The sequence below is a fragment of the Lipotes vexillifer genome, unplaced genomic scaffold (assembly GCF_000442215.2).
Source record: "Lipotes vexillifer unplaced genomic scaffold, Lipotes_vexillifer_v1.1 scaffold1429, whole genome shotgun sequence".
Classification (NCBI taxonomy): domain Eukaryota; kingdom Metazoa; phylum Chordata; class Mammalia; order Artiodactyla; family Lipotidae; genus Lipotes; species Lipotes vexillifer.
In genome coordinates this window covers 647,897-662,845 of record NW_006787152.1, presented here as the reverse complement: position 1 = coordinate 662,845, position 14,949 = coordinate 647,897, and the positions used below count along the sequence as shown (strand labels likewise).

General features: G+C 37.5%; 1 protein-coding gene across 1 annotated transcript in view; it reads left to right on the top strand.

Moving 5' to 3' along the window:
• Positions 1-13,949, top strand: part of VPS13A (vacuolar protein sorting 13 homolog A) — a 153,277-nt gene extending 139,328 nt beyond the window's left edge. Inside the window, exons 46-49 of the mRNA XM_007459890.1 lie at positions 5,665-5,750; positions 8,984-9,107; positions 11,826-11,900; positions 13,794-13,949. Of these exons, the coding sequence (XP_007459952.1) occupies positions 5,665-5,750; positions 8,984-9,107; positions 11,826-11,900; positions 13,794-13,844 (336 nt within the window). The 3' untranslated portion in view covers positions 13,845-13,949. The remainder of the gene's footprint in view (positions 1-5,664; positions 5,751-8,983; positions 9,108-11,825; positions 11,901-13,793) is intronic.
• The last annotated feature ends 1,000 nt before the right edge of the window (positions 13,950-14,949 follow it).

Sequence of the window (14,949 nt, the reverse complement as noted above, 5' to 3'; positions counted from 1 at the left end):
ATGGTTGTTAGTATTTGCCTTATGTATTGAGGTGCTCCTATGTTGGGGGCATAAGTATTTACAATTGTTATATCTTCTTCTTGGATCGATCCCTTAATCATTATGTAGTGTCCTTCTTTGTCTCTTCTGATAGTCCTTATTTTAAAGTCTATTTTGTCTGATATGAGAATTGCTACTCCAGCTTTCTTTTGGTTTCCATTTGCATGGAATATCTTTTTCCATCCCCTTACTTTCAGTCTGTATGTGTCTCTAGGTCTGAAGTGGGTCTCTTGTAGACAGCATATATATGGGTCTTGTTTTTGTATCCATTCAGCCAATCTGTGTCTTTTGGTGGGAGCATTTAGTCCATTTACATTTAAGGTAATTATCGATATGTATGTTCCTATTCCCATTTTCTAAATTGTTTTGGGTTCGTTATTATAGGACTTTTCCTTCTCTTGTGTTTTTGTCTAGAGCAGTTCCTTTAGCATTTGTTGTAAAGCTGGTTTGGTGGTGCTGAACTCTCTCAGCTTTTGCTTGTCTGTAAAGGTTTTAATTTCTCCATCAAATCTGAATGAGATCCTTGCTGGGTAGAGTAATCTTGGTTGCAGGTTTTTCTCCTTCATCACTTTCAGTATGTCCTGCCACTCCCTTCTGGCTTGTAGAGTTTCTGCTGAGAGATCAGCTGTTAACCTTATGGGGATTCCCTTGTGTGTTATTTGTTGTTTTTCCCTTGCTGCTTTTAATATGCTTTCTTTGTATTTAGTTTTTGACAGTTTGATTAATATGTGTCTTGGCGTATTTCTCCTTGAATTTATCCTGTATGGGACTCTCTGTGCTTCCTGGACTTGATTAACGATTTCCTTTCCCATATTAGGGAAGTTTTCAACTATAATCTCTTCAAATATTTTCTCAGTCCCTTTCTTTTTCTCTTCTTCTTCTGGAACCCCTATAATTCGAATGTTGGTGCGTTTAATGTTGTCCCAGAGGTCTCTGAGACTGTCCTCAGTTCTTTTCATTCTTTTTTCTTTATTCTGCTCTGCAGTAGTTATTTCCACTATTTTATCTTCCAGGTCACTTATCCGTTCTTCTGCCTCATTTATTCTGCTATTGATCCCATCTAGAGTATTTTTCATTTCATTTATTGTGTTGTTCATCATTGTCTGTTTCATCTTTATTTCTTCTAGGTCCTTGTTAACTGCTTCTTGCATTTTGTCCATTCTATTTCCAAGATTTTGGATCATCTTTACTATCATTATTCTGAACTCTTTTTCAGGTAGACTGCCTATTTCCTCTTCATTTGTTAGGTCTGGTGGGTTTTTATCCTGCTCCTTCATCTGCTGTGTGTTTTTCTGTCTTCTCATTTTGCTTATCTTACTGTGATTGGGTTCACCTTTTTGCAGGCTGCAAGTTCGTAGCTCCCGTTGTTTTTGATGTCTGTCTCCAGTGGCTAAGGTTGGTTCAGTGCGTTGTGTAGGCTTCCTGGTGGAGGGGACTAGTGGCTGTGTTGTGGTGTATGAGGCTAGATCTTGTCTCTCTAGTGGGCAGGTCCACGTCTGGTGGTGTGTTTTGGGGTGTCTGTGGACTTATTATGATTTTAGGCAGCCTCTCTGCTAGTGGGTGGGGTTGTGTTCCTGTTTTGCTATATGGTTGGCATAGGTTGTCCAGCACTGTAGCTTGCTGGTCGTTGAGCGAAGCTGGGTGCTGGTGTTGAGATGGAGATCTCTGGGAGATTTTCGCCGTTTGATATTATGTGGGGCTGGGAGGTCTCTTCTTGACGAGTGTTCTGAAGTTGGCTCTCCCACCTCAGAGGCCCAGCAGTGACTCCTGGCTGCAGCACCAACTGCATGAATTACTTTTTTTTAGCTTTTATTTATATCAGATGCTATTGTGACTATTAAAAGTGGTTTAATTTCTTAAATGTATGGATTAGATTGGGTCTGAAAAGTGGAAAGTGATGAAAGGCAGACTCAACTGCAATACCCAGACTTAACATAATATTGACATAGAAGTTAGTTACTTAGAATTGAACCATTAGCTTTCAAGTTATTTGAAGATTGTAATCTATTAATGGGGTTTATAGACTCTTGTCTTCTAGTAGTAGTGATGTTCTTGAGGAAATCAACATTTGTATTCTATATTTTAAAACTTGGCCATATAGAACAAAAGAAAATACTTGCAAGCTAATTTCTTTTCCAGTACCAAAAAACTGAAACAAAAGGATGTAAAGTTAAAAATAAAAGCTTCACTTCTAACCCCACCTCCACCGTTATCCTTCCCAAGGCCAGAGATAAATGCTGTGAACAGATTTGGTGTGTTACCACCAACCCTTCCAGAAATTTTTTATGTTTATATAAATAAGTGTATGTGTATGTGTTTCTACTCCCCCGTTCATTCTTAGTAATTTATTTTCAGTTATATCTTGCCCATCTTTCTGTATCAGTACACACAGATCTACCGTTTTTTAAAAATAAATTTATTTATTTATTTTTGGCTACGTTGGGTCTTCGTTGCTGCACGCGGGCTTTCTCTAGTTGGGGCGAGCAGGGGCTACTCTTCGTTGCAGTTGGCGGGCTTCTCGTTGCTGTGGCTTCTCTTGTTGCAGAGCACAGGCTCTAGGCACACAGGCTTCAGTAGCTGTGGCTCGGGGGCCCTAGAGCGCAGGCTCAGTAGTTGTGGCACACGGGCTTAGTTGCTCTGCAGCATGTGGGATCTTCCCAGACCAGGTATAGAACCCGTGTCCCTTGCATTAGCAAGTGGATTCTTTACCACTGAGCCGCCAGGGAAGTCCCAGATCTACCTTTTATTACCCTTGTAAGCAGGATTGTTTCTTTTTCATGCATAATGTCCCATTGTATGCCTATACTATAATTAAACAGTCTCCTGTTTCTGAACATTTAGGTTTTTTGCATTTAACACAATATAACCATGAAGATTCCTATAAGTATGTCTTCGCACACCTTTGCATAAGATAAATCATAGCAGTGGAATTGCTGGCTCAAGGGATACATTTATTTAACTTGAATTTTCTTGATTTTGAGTTAGATTGAACATTTTCTCATATGTTAATTGTCAGATTTTGTGTTTTGCTAGACTGCCTGTTCATATCCTTTACACATTTTCCTATAGATTTTACTCATTTTTCTTCTATTGGTTTATTCATATTACTAGAATTCTGTGTGTTATGAAATTAGTTATATATCACTGTATTGACAGATATTTTCCCAATTTATTCTTTGATTTTTGTTTTATTTCTGTTTATTTGCTTACTGTTTTGCTATTCATTAGTGTTTAACTAATGCTATTCATTAGTTCCCTGCACCACCAGGGAAGCCCTGTGTTTTATTTTTAACCCTTCACTTTGATTATTAAAATGTTATTTTATTCTAGTACTTCTGTAGTTTCATTTTGTATAGTTAAATCAGTGATCCATGTGGAATTAATTTGGTGTAAAGAGAGAAGTAGGAAAAAAACAAAAGAGAGAGAGAAGTAGGAATCTAGCTTTAGCCAGCAAGTTGCTTGAAGCACCATTTACTTGAAAATGCATGTTTTTGACCAATAATTTGAAATGCTGTCTTGATTTCTTAAATTCCTATGTTTGGATATATAGGATTTTATAAAATTCTGTTGCATTTTGGTCAGTTTCTGGAATCTGTATTCTTTCTATTGATATGTCTGTATATAATTTCCACTAGCATCAAAGTGTTTCACGCCTGCAACTTTATAAATTGTATTAATATCTGCTAGGGTAGTTCTCATTCTCTTTTCATAATTTGCTGGATAATATCACTTTTCTAGACAAATTTCATTATAATATTGTCAGATCACTTTTCCCCCTCCCCAGAACAAATGAACAAACATCATTTTGGGATCACATTGAGTGTGTATGTATAAAAATGGGGTGGGGGAATAACATCTTTAGTATAATGAATTTTTATATTCAAGAATAAAACATGGAGCTTCCCTGGTGGCGCAGTGGTTGAGAGTCCGCCTGCCGATGTGAGGGACACGGGTTCGTGACCCGGACCGGGAAGATACCACATGCCGCAGAGCGGCTAGGCCCGTGAGCCATGGCCGCTGAGCCTGCGCGTCCGGAGCCTGTGCTCCGCAACGGGAGAGGCCACAACAGTGAGAGGCCCGCGTACCGCAAAAAAAGAATAATAAGAAGAAGACATGGATTTCCATTTTCAAATTTTCCGTTATTCCCCTCAGTAGACTGTTACAGCTTTTAACATACAAATTCTGCATGTTATTTGTTAAACTTATGTGTAAATATTTATCTTTATTACCCTTGTAAGCAGGATTGTTTTCCTTCCATTTTTCAAACTGATTACTGTATTTATATAATAAAGTTACTGGATTTTGTGTACTTGAGTTTCCCAGATACTGTCATCTGAAAGTAATTTCTACTCTTCTCTCCAATATTTGATGCTTCTTTCTCTTAATAATTTATCGTTTCTTAAAACATGACCCATTTTACCTAGTTTTACAGATTTATTTGCATAATTTATATGTTAATAATTTTTATTAATTTCTTCTGAATCTCTGGTTATGTCCCTTTTTCATTTGTGATTCAAGGAATTGGGGTTTAATTGCCCCACCCACTACAGTAAATAGTAAAGATACTCTTTCCTCAATATTAGGATCTTTGAAGTTAGAAAATTCTTCCATGCAGTTAATTTGTATGTTTTATCCTGCTGGTTTTTCTTTTTTAACTTCTGTCTCCCATAAAAAGTCTATTGTATCAGCCTTCTAAAGCAACCTTATTATGAAGTCACTTGTTAGTTTTCTTCTAAGTTACATAATTTTAGTTTTTTGATATAGCCTCATGGAACACAATTTTCCAGAATCTTTATATTCTCTTGGAATTTCTTCAAGAGATCTAACATTTTTGGCTAAATTTTTGATGTATCTTAGTCACAGTTACATTGCTTGCCTTTAAAAAATAATAGTCTAGCCTGCTATATATTTTAAATAGCCAGAGTAACTCCATCCTCAGAGCAAATGATATTGAGAACAGATTTTTTAAAGCCTATTTTGCTTATGATAGTAGTTAACCTTATATTTTTTGAGACAAAGAATTGTTGATCATGTCATGGATAGTGTTTCAGCAGTCTTAAAGATAAATAAAGGCTATTGCCTATGCTGGTCCTGGGGTTTCCTGTTTGTCCAGAAATGGTCTGCTCCTTAATTTTGAATGAATTGTGAAATTAACAAAGAAAAGCATGTTTGTAAGGCAGATAATGGAAATTCCAGGGAAGAGGCAAGGTGGGAGCTAATAGTAATTTATGTGATGCATATGTTTAAATATGTGTTAGTGTTTACATGTGTTTTTGTACAGGTATGATCAAATACTAATCTGTTTTCCAAGACGAATGTGATGGTTTAATAGTAACTTCAGTAGGTTCCACTTAAACTTTGTAAAATAACAGTATCTTCTAAAAATCTAGCATTAAACACTGGTATAGCTGCAACTGAGTAATCTTGAATAAAGCAGTACAAATAGGTGCTTTTAAAAAGGAAGCAGAAGTGATTTTGTGAATATTCAACTTTCTGACAATATGTTTACTGTGTAAGTGTGCTAATGATTTGCCCCCTTGAGAAAGGTTTTTAGAGGATCAGTAAGGCATTACTTGTATTAGAATAGGATATTATCAATTTTCTCACTCTCACCTTTTTTTTTAGGTCATGGAAAATGGAAGATTTGCAAAATACAAATATTTTACCCATGTCATGATCAATAAAACAGACATGTTAATGATAACCAAAAGGTAACTTTCTTTCTCTAATATAATTTGATAAGGGGTTAACTGATAGCCACTCATGAAGTGAAGCAGTTTTTATTCACATCTTGTTCCACATATTTAACACTGATTCATACTAATAATGGTTCTCTTGCTCTACAAGCCTCATGCCTAAAACTTTGTACGCATACAGATAAATGCATAAACATGCACAAACATAATTTTAAATTAAATATTTTAGCATTTGTTCCAACCAACTAAATGGATAGAGAAATTCCTATAAAACTATCCTCTCAAGGGTAGGAATACCATTCCTTCCCCCTCTCTGAAAAAGTATGCAATTTCAGGTTGCCCCAGAAGTCTGTAGTCTTCTGGTGGTATCTAATCATTAGAATATATAGAGATTCACTCACATAAGTAGATATACCACTGGAGACATTAGTTTTTTGGGGGATACTCCCAACTACAGCCAAATTTTCAAATAAACCTGTAGACGGTAGAGGGATACATGTAAAAATACACAGTGGCATAGCCTCGGAGGGGCAAGTGTTTGCAGGAAGTATTATTATGAAACCACGGAAAAGAATGAGCAAGTGCAGTAGTAGGGTGGATTTCTGGATGATGCAGAGTGAAACTGTGGCTGAGGAGATGAGATTATGGCTAAATAGAAAGGAGTGGCTAATTAAGCTGTGTGGTTTTGTTCACTGCCAAAAAGGTGAACTTATATAAGCATCTTGTTGGTTCGAGTTGACTATTGAACTTAGCAATCATTTTTAATGTTTTTAATCCTAATAATTTCTGAGCCCCAAATTTATAGCACTATCTTAATTTTCTTGCTTAAAAAGTAACATAAAATATAGAAAACTCACACAGTATTAGAAGGTATAGATCTGAAAGCCAGTATTCATTCCATCTCAGATACCAGTCCCTCTTTTCCCCTTCCTAGAGACAACTACTTTTGTATCTTTGAAATATTCTATGCCTATACAAGCAAACATGCTATCAAAGCATACATATGCCTATAAATGCATACACATACATATTTTAATGTAAATAGGAATCTATTTTAGCACCATCCTGTACCTTAATTTTTTACTTAAGATCTACGTCTTATTTATTTATCTATCTATCTATCTATCTATTTATTTATTTATTTATTTTTGGCTGCGTTGGGTTTTCGTTGCTGCACACAGGCTTTCTCTAGTTGCGGCGAGCGGGGGCTACTCTTCGATGCAGTGCGCGGGCTTCTCATTGTGTTGGCTTCTCTTTGTTGCAGAGCCCGGGATCTAGGCAGGCGGGCTTCAGTAGTTGTGGCATGCGGGCTCAGTAGTTGTAGCTCGCAGGCTCTAGAGCGCAGGCTCAGTAGTTGCGGCTCACGGGCTTAGTTGCTCCGTGGCATGTGGGATCTTCCCGGACTAGGGCTTGTACCCGTGTCCCCTGCACTGGCAGGCGGATTCTTAACCACTGCACCACCGGGGAAGTCCCAAGATTTATGTCTTAAAGAGTATTCCATGTCAGCATATGGAGAGCTTTCTTAATTTGTAAATGACTGCCTGGTATTCATTCAGAAGTATGTGCTATAATGCACATCTAAGTTGTTTCTGAACTTTTATACTTACAGACAATGCTTCAACAGTCATTTTTCTTCATAGCAGCATTCACTCATGTTTTATTAACCCTTCTCCCCATTGACTGAGGGAAGGGTGACTCGTCAGAGTTAAACAAGAGTCAGTTGAAAAGTTTATTATTTCCAGATCTTGGAACATGTTGTTTTCTTTTGGCTGCGATGGTTCTTTGTTGCTGTGCATGGGCTTTCTCTAGTTGTGGCAGGTGGGGGCTACTCTTCATTGCGGTGTGCGGGCTTCTCATTGCGGTGGCTTCTCTTGTTGTGGAGCATGGGCTCTAGGCATGTGGGCTTCAGTAGTTGTGGCTTGCGGGCTCTAGAGCACAGGCTCAGTAGTTGTGGCACATGGACTTAGTTGCTCCATGGCATGTGGGATCTTCCCGGACCAGGGATCGAACCCGTATCCCCTGCATTGGCAGGCGGATTCTTAACCACTGCGCCACCAGGGAAGTCCATTGCAACATTTTAGAAATTACTTTCTTCTCAACATAGTAGACCTCTTTAAATGAGGTCACATAAACCTTGACAGAGTACATGTAGTAAGCTAGTTGTAGTTGATTGAAAGATATTATTTATACTTAAGAGGTCCTTTCTTTCCAAATTTTGCACTTGAAGATAAAGAATCTTTTAATCAGGAGAGGGAGTACTAGGGGCCTGAAATAAGATTAGCCTATCTTTGATTTTTCACATGGTTGAAGATGTACTGGAAGACCAGTAGGTTTGTTCCAGCAGCCCCTATAATCCAAGATTGGTGAAAGAGGGGATCAGAGGCAGAAGATTGAGATGAAGGAAAAAAATCTTAATTAGCTTTCTCATTTTCCATTCCAGCCAGGTACCAGCTGTTTCTTTAATTTAGTCTCTTAACTTAAAGTATATGTCACTTAAAGAAACCTCTGGTTGTACCTACAATTGATGTTTCAACCAGAAAGAAGATTTGGGGAAGAAAGACCTTTGAAGGAAGAATTAAATAGAATTATTATAGACAGAATGAATTTTCATCTCTTGATTTCCTTCCTCAAAAGGGGGGGAAAACAAGAATTAATTTTAAAAGCCTCTTTCTGATACAGGTTGGTAAATATATTACATGGAGCCTTAGTATTAAAAGCATTTTGTTCTAAAGCATTAATTACATGAAGGTTCTCCAAAATATTGCTTGGTAGCTGGTTCTCTAAATTTTTCCTATTTCTTAAAAACATTCCTTATACATTTTACTTTATAAGTACTTTATGTTTTCTAATATAAGTATGTTGTGCTATACATTTCCCACTAAACGTTGCTACATAAATTTTATGTTTTCATTCTCATTCAGTTCAAACTATTTTCTAATTTCCTTTGAGATTCTTTGACCCATGGATTTTTTTCTAGAAGTATGCTTTTAAGTAAGCATTTGGAAGTATTCTTGTTATCTTTCCGTTACTTGTTTTCTAGTTTAATTTCATTATGATCTGAGAATATACTTTGCATGATTTCAGTTCTGTTAAATTCATTAACGTTTTTTATGACCCAGAATATAGTCTCTCCTGGTGAATGTTCTATATGCCCTTGCAAAGAATGTGTATCCTGCTATTATTATTATTATATTATTAGATATAAGTGCTTCAGTTTTTAAAGTGGTTTCTTTCTTTCTTTTTCTGAGTGGTGTGTTGTTTGTAACAAAAGGAACGTTTGGACAGCTTACATGTGAGTGGCAGTATAGTTTTGATGAGTTTACCAAAGAGCCATTCATTGTTCATGAGAGAAGGTTGCGCATTGAAGCAAAGGTATGTTGAATAGATTTTTTTGAAAACTTGGAACTGAAAACAACACATTAAAATAGTCTTTACTTTTGTAATGTTTCTCCCTCTTTTTTACATGTTGCTTGGTCTTTGTATGGTTTTTCTTTACACCTGCTGTCTTACTCAAGCTTAAAGAAAAGAAAGCTAGGCCAAGAAAAAATGTGCTACGTTATGTGCTTTTACATGGACCACAACGTTACTGGGCCCTCATTTTATACTCAGTGACAGAACCGCAGCTTTCCCACTGCTATCCAAGGCACTAAAGCGAGATATTTGTACACCTCAGAATCCCTAGCAGTTGCCTACAGAATTTTTTTCCCTGAAAATCTTGCTGATGGACACTTGAAAAGTTCTCGCTCTAACAGCCCATTATTGATAGTTCTTTCTCTTTTTATAGATATTATCTTCCTAATTCAGTTATAATCTTCTTGAATGCGGAGGCCATTTCTCACTCTGATTTCTAGCAGCTAGAACAGTACTTGGTATTCGGATGTTGATATAAAATACAGCAAATTGCTAGTCATTTGGTAAATCATCAGAGTCTCTGTATCCATTGTAAGTTGTAATGATTGCACTAGGTACTGTAGGTGACACAGAGAAATAAAAGATAATGTATTTGGCCTCACAGTATTTGACCAGACACCTATGTGAAAAGGGCCACTTTGGCACTGGCTATATTAATCAGAAATATGTGACTCAGCCCAAGTTAGTTTTGTTCACTGTTATTTTTGTTTGGTTTGATTTTGAGGGATTTAATTGGCTCATGTAACTGAAAAATCCAAGTCTATATATTGTAGCTTAATTATGCTCACATGATGTCATTAGTATTTATTCTCACACCCTTCGTCTCCTCCTTCATTTTGTCCATCTTTGCTGCCCTCATCTCTAGGTTCTGCTTTCTTCAGTGTTGGCTTCATTCTCAAGCAGGCTATCATTTGGTGACACTATGGCCAGCAGAAGTTCCAGGCTCATATCCTACTAGCTCAGCAGAATGAAAGCTTCTCACTGGGTCTCACTGGGCCACCTTTGGTCACTTCCTTGGTCCTGAACCAGTCACTTTAGTCAGGGGCTGGAATGGGCCAGTTGGCCAGGTGAGGGTCACAGGATCATTGTGGTGCTACCAAGAAGGAAGGGTCAGCTCTATATGAAGTTTTGGGAGTGAAAGAGGGTGAAAAATAGTTACCCAAAGAAGATTCAAGAAATTGTTACTGGAAGAAGGGGCATTGGATGCAGACAGGCAGAAACAACATATTTCTTCTAGACTAGCCTATAGAACAGAACTGTCCCTAGGCCTTGTGCTTAACTAGTGAAGACCATTTATCCAATCTTAGCATTCATTCCAAAGACATGTGGCAGCTCTTAAGTGGACTGGATGTTAGTTTTTGAGGATCTTAGACCAACTTACCCATTGAGAATTTCTCTGATTCACTCAGAAAATGAATAACCCTGTGGCCATATATGAAATGATGGATAGTAGTAGCTGTTAGGCTCTGCTGTAGCCCATATTGCATTTCCTGGCTTTTTTATCTCCAAGGATAAACTTCTTACCTCCTTGATTTCTTCCCCTTTCACCTTTCCCTTGCGACCTTATATCAGCAATCATACTTTTTTTTTTTAATAAAAGAATCTGATTTCTTCTGGAGTCTGTATATGCATGGTTAGTTGAATTACTTATAGAAATTGTTAGACTGGTAAAATATTGCTTCTTCTGTGTCCTTACCCATGGTTAATAGAAGTAATCACCACACTCCACCTCGATAATCCTCTTCTTTCTATTTGTCCCGCTAATGCTTAATATCCACCATTAGGTAGTTCTCCTCCCACAAACACAACAGAATATCAAAGGAGTTTAAAAAGTGGAGGACAGGGCTTCCGGTGGCGCAGTATTTGTCCCGCTAATGCTTAATATCCACCATTAGGTAGTTCTCCTCCCACAAACACAACAGAATATCAAAGGAGTTTAAAAAGTGGAGGACAGGGCTTCCCTGGTGGCGCAGTGGTTGAGAGTCCGCCTGCCGACGCAGGGGACACGGGTTCGTGCCCCGGTCCGCGAGGATCCCACGTGCCGCGGAGCGGCTGGGCCCGTGAGCCATGGCCGCCGAGCCTGCGGGTCCGGAGCCTGTGCTCTGCAACGGGAGGGGCCACAGCAGTGAGAGGCCCGCGTACCGCAAAAAAAAAAAAAAAAAAAAAAAATGGAGGACAATCGTATAGAATCTAAGACCCACCCTGATTTCTTTGATTCTGAAGCTACATTCTTACTGCATTCTTATTGGTTTAAAATGTCAGAAGTTACATATATAAACACATACATACACACACATACATACCTATACAACACGTGTATATGTATGCACACATACATGTGTACATTATTTTTGAGCTGAATTTATCATGAGGCCATAGCCAGATATCAAGAACTATCTGAGACATTATTTGGAGAGGGAAAACAGTGGTACTTGCTTCTAGACTGATCTCCTTCCCATGCTCTGCATCAACCCTTGATGGCTTTAGCAACTGAAATCTCACCTAAAACTTTTTATCTTAGGTTTAGTGATAATGGATGGCTTAGAATTTAGTCCTTTTTTTCCATTTGTGTTTGATTCTTCTTGATTTCTCATTCTTGGCCTATTTTTGGTGGCATTTCTTTATGGTATTTCTACAACTAGATTCCCATGTTAATGAAGCTACTTATTCTATTTATAGGAGCGGGTGAAGTCTGTATTCCATGCCAAAGAGTTTGGAAAAATAATTAACTTCAAGACTCCAGAGGACGCAAGGGTAAATATAGTCAATCTTTTGGTTAAACAGATAGCAGCTTCTCATTTCAAAGCCATGTAAGTTGCATTATTCTTTAAGGCAGATAAGTTGTGCTTGTTTTTTAATTTTATGTTTGCATTTTGACAGTTTTAATATATGTAACTAGATAATATTTTCCCCAAATTATTTTTTCATTAGATTGAATTCAACACACCTACTTGTCTTTGGAATCAAATTGTTCTCTTATTTTAAATCCTAACTGTAATACTTTGCCAAAAAAAGCCAACAAATGAAAGAAATTAATGCACTCTAATGCTAATCTACCAGCTCCAGCAGGAAAAGTGTAGCCCCACATTGTTTATTTCTCTACTGTATAGCTATAGTGATTTTTTCCCTTTAATTACTGTAGCCTGGCACAAGGGAAAAAGAGCCACGCCTGTGGTTAGAAAATCTGGGTTTAAATACTGGTTCTGTTCCTTCTTGACTGTAGGACCTTGGGGAAGTCAGTTAACCTCAGCTTCCTCAAAATGTGAATTATGTGAACTGAAAAGCACTATACGTACTTTAGGGATTATGGCAATTATAAGGAAGTGCACTGTCAAGAAAAGGAAGACTATGAACTGATTATCTACCTCGTTGGTCACAACTAAGACACTATTCCTGACACTGAAGTATACTCACTCTGTCGTGAAACTTACAATAAGAACACATGGGTTCTTTACTGAATCCCTGGGCCTCCCAACCTCTCTGTGTTGGTCCTGGCTGGTTATGATTATTTACCAGTTCACTTCTCACATCTGGAGCTCAAACCAGAAACCTCTCCCACCCATACACAGGTACCTTGGACCATTTAGCATGTGCCGTGCAATTTTCTATCTAGACATTGGGATATAAGGTAACACTGACATATTAACAGTAGAAAACTGAAAGGAGGCCAAGTTACAAAGAAAGAGGGATAAAGATACTACACCCTCAATATGCATGTTGCCTGGAACAGGGAGACAGTAGAGCATGATGACAGCATGACTTTCAGGCCATCTTGGTGCTGCTGAAGGACATTACCTTCAGTTTCTCTGTGATAAGTTTTCCATTTAATCTCTGTCACTGTGTTATTTTATCCCAGAAGGTTTCTTTTTAATCCTCCTGCTCTGCCAGAAACATCCAGAAAAGGCTACTGAGTCCATTTCTCTTTCTCTACTTATCTTAGAGCTATTTTCACTAGGTTCTTCTTAAGTAAAAAAGCACAAATATCTTTGCTTAAGCTTTTCATAATGGGATAACACCAGTATCACCTCCATGGCTTTTATTTGTCATGCAGGCCTAATGGTAATAGACATTATTGACAGAAAGGTTTACACTTCATTTGCATTTTAATTTTGTGATTTCAGATCCTTTCAAATTAGAAAAATGTATCATAAAAGCACCTAATATGCTCAAGAATGTTGCTATGCTACTACCCACTGTAGAATTATATGTAATTATTCCTACTCAATCAGTAGAATCCAATATATGGAATCGTGAAGGTTTGTGATACAGAAGTGGCATAGGTTGAAAGGAATTCTACATAGATGATTTTCACACTATGCCAGAGTTATTCAATCCAGCTGTCAAATTACCCTTCTCTCTCAGGATGCTTCATTTTACTTTGCTTATTCTGAAGATGAACATCTAAGTCCAAAGACCTTAGAAAAACATTATTACTACTGTTAAATCAAACCCAGTACCATTGTCCCTGAGTCATCTGGGCCATTTAAGTCAGTGAATGATCTCTCCTGCACAGAGAATTTAATTATTGGCTATAGCAGTATACTCCTAACTAAACTGGAAAGACAACTTCTAGATTTTCATTCATTATATTTTGTCATTGCAAGTTCATTGAAGTTAAGTAAATGTTGCTTCATTTCCCCACAACAGTGGATCCTCAGAAAGCTAGAAGAAGCAAGAGAACCTTCCCCGAGCCTCTGACAGAGACTGCTGCCTGAAGATACACAGCAATAAATCATTACAGTTTCTACCTTGTACCTTCTAAAACCTGTTTGGGAAGTATAGTAAAGAAGTAATTTCAAGTACTTTAAAAAAAAAATCAGAATCAAGTAAAACAGTTATGTGATTAAACTATTTCAACTCTTTGGGGATCCATTTGGTTTTCTAACTTGAATCATGCATCTGGTTACAATTCTAGTTACTTTATAAAGGAAATATTTCTTTTATGAATCTTAAATATTTGCTCCAGGTGATTCTCTGTAATGGTGGAGAAATTACCCATATTTAGCCTAAATTTAATGGAGCTAAATGTAATGTTCCTAGTTCACATTTTACAGTTCTATCATGCTTGCTTCAAGGTCCCTGAATGAGTGATGGGTAAATGATCAAATCAAACATTGCCTTAGTGGTATCAAGATAACCTTGGTGGTGGTTTCTTTAGAAACATGAAGTTCTTTTTACAGATAAATATTTTGATATGATTTTCCTTATTTTTTTTTAATAGAGGGTAGGTTTGAATTACTATTTGAAGTACATAGCATGACTATGAAAAACAATCTTTTTTATTTTATATAATACAGATTGACTAATACCCCTTCAAGCCTCATCCTAAGGAAGGCTTGAAGAAATGAGTGTGCTACCCAAAAAGGGAAGGCCCCTCTCAGAACTTTCAAGCCTTAGAAATACTTCCTCAAGCCAACTCCTTGAGATCTACTTGGATAACCAAGGTCATGTTTAATAGATTGCTGACCTTAAAGGAAAATTCCTGAGGCCTTAACAATACCAACTTCCTATTCACTGGTAGTATGAAATAAACAAAAGTCCCACCATCTTAATACGAGTTATGCTTCAGAACAGACAGCCCCTCTCTATACGCATGTCAGGTAAGTGTATGTACCCTAAAGTCTAACCCAGTAACCTGTCCTGTTGGCAATAGATTGAGAATTTCTGGTTTGCTTTCTCTACAGTTATTCAAGTGAGAATCATTCTTAAGTGTATACTCGTCAGAACAAAAATCATGGGCTGCACATTAGTAAAGAACAAAAATCATGGGCTGCACATTAGTAAAGATGTCATGGGGGGTTTT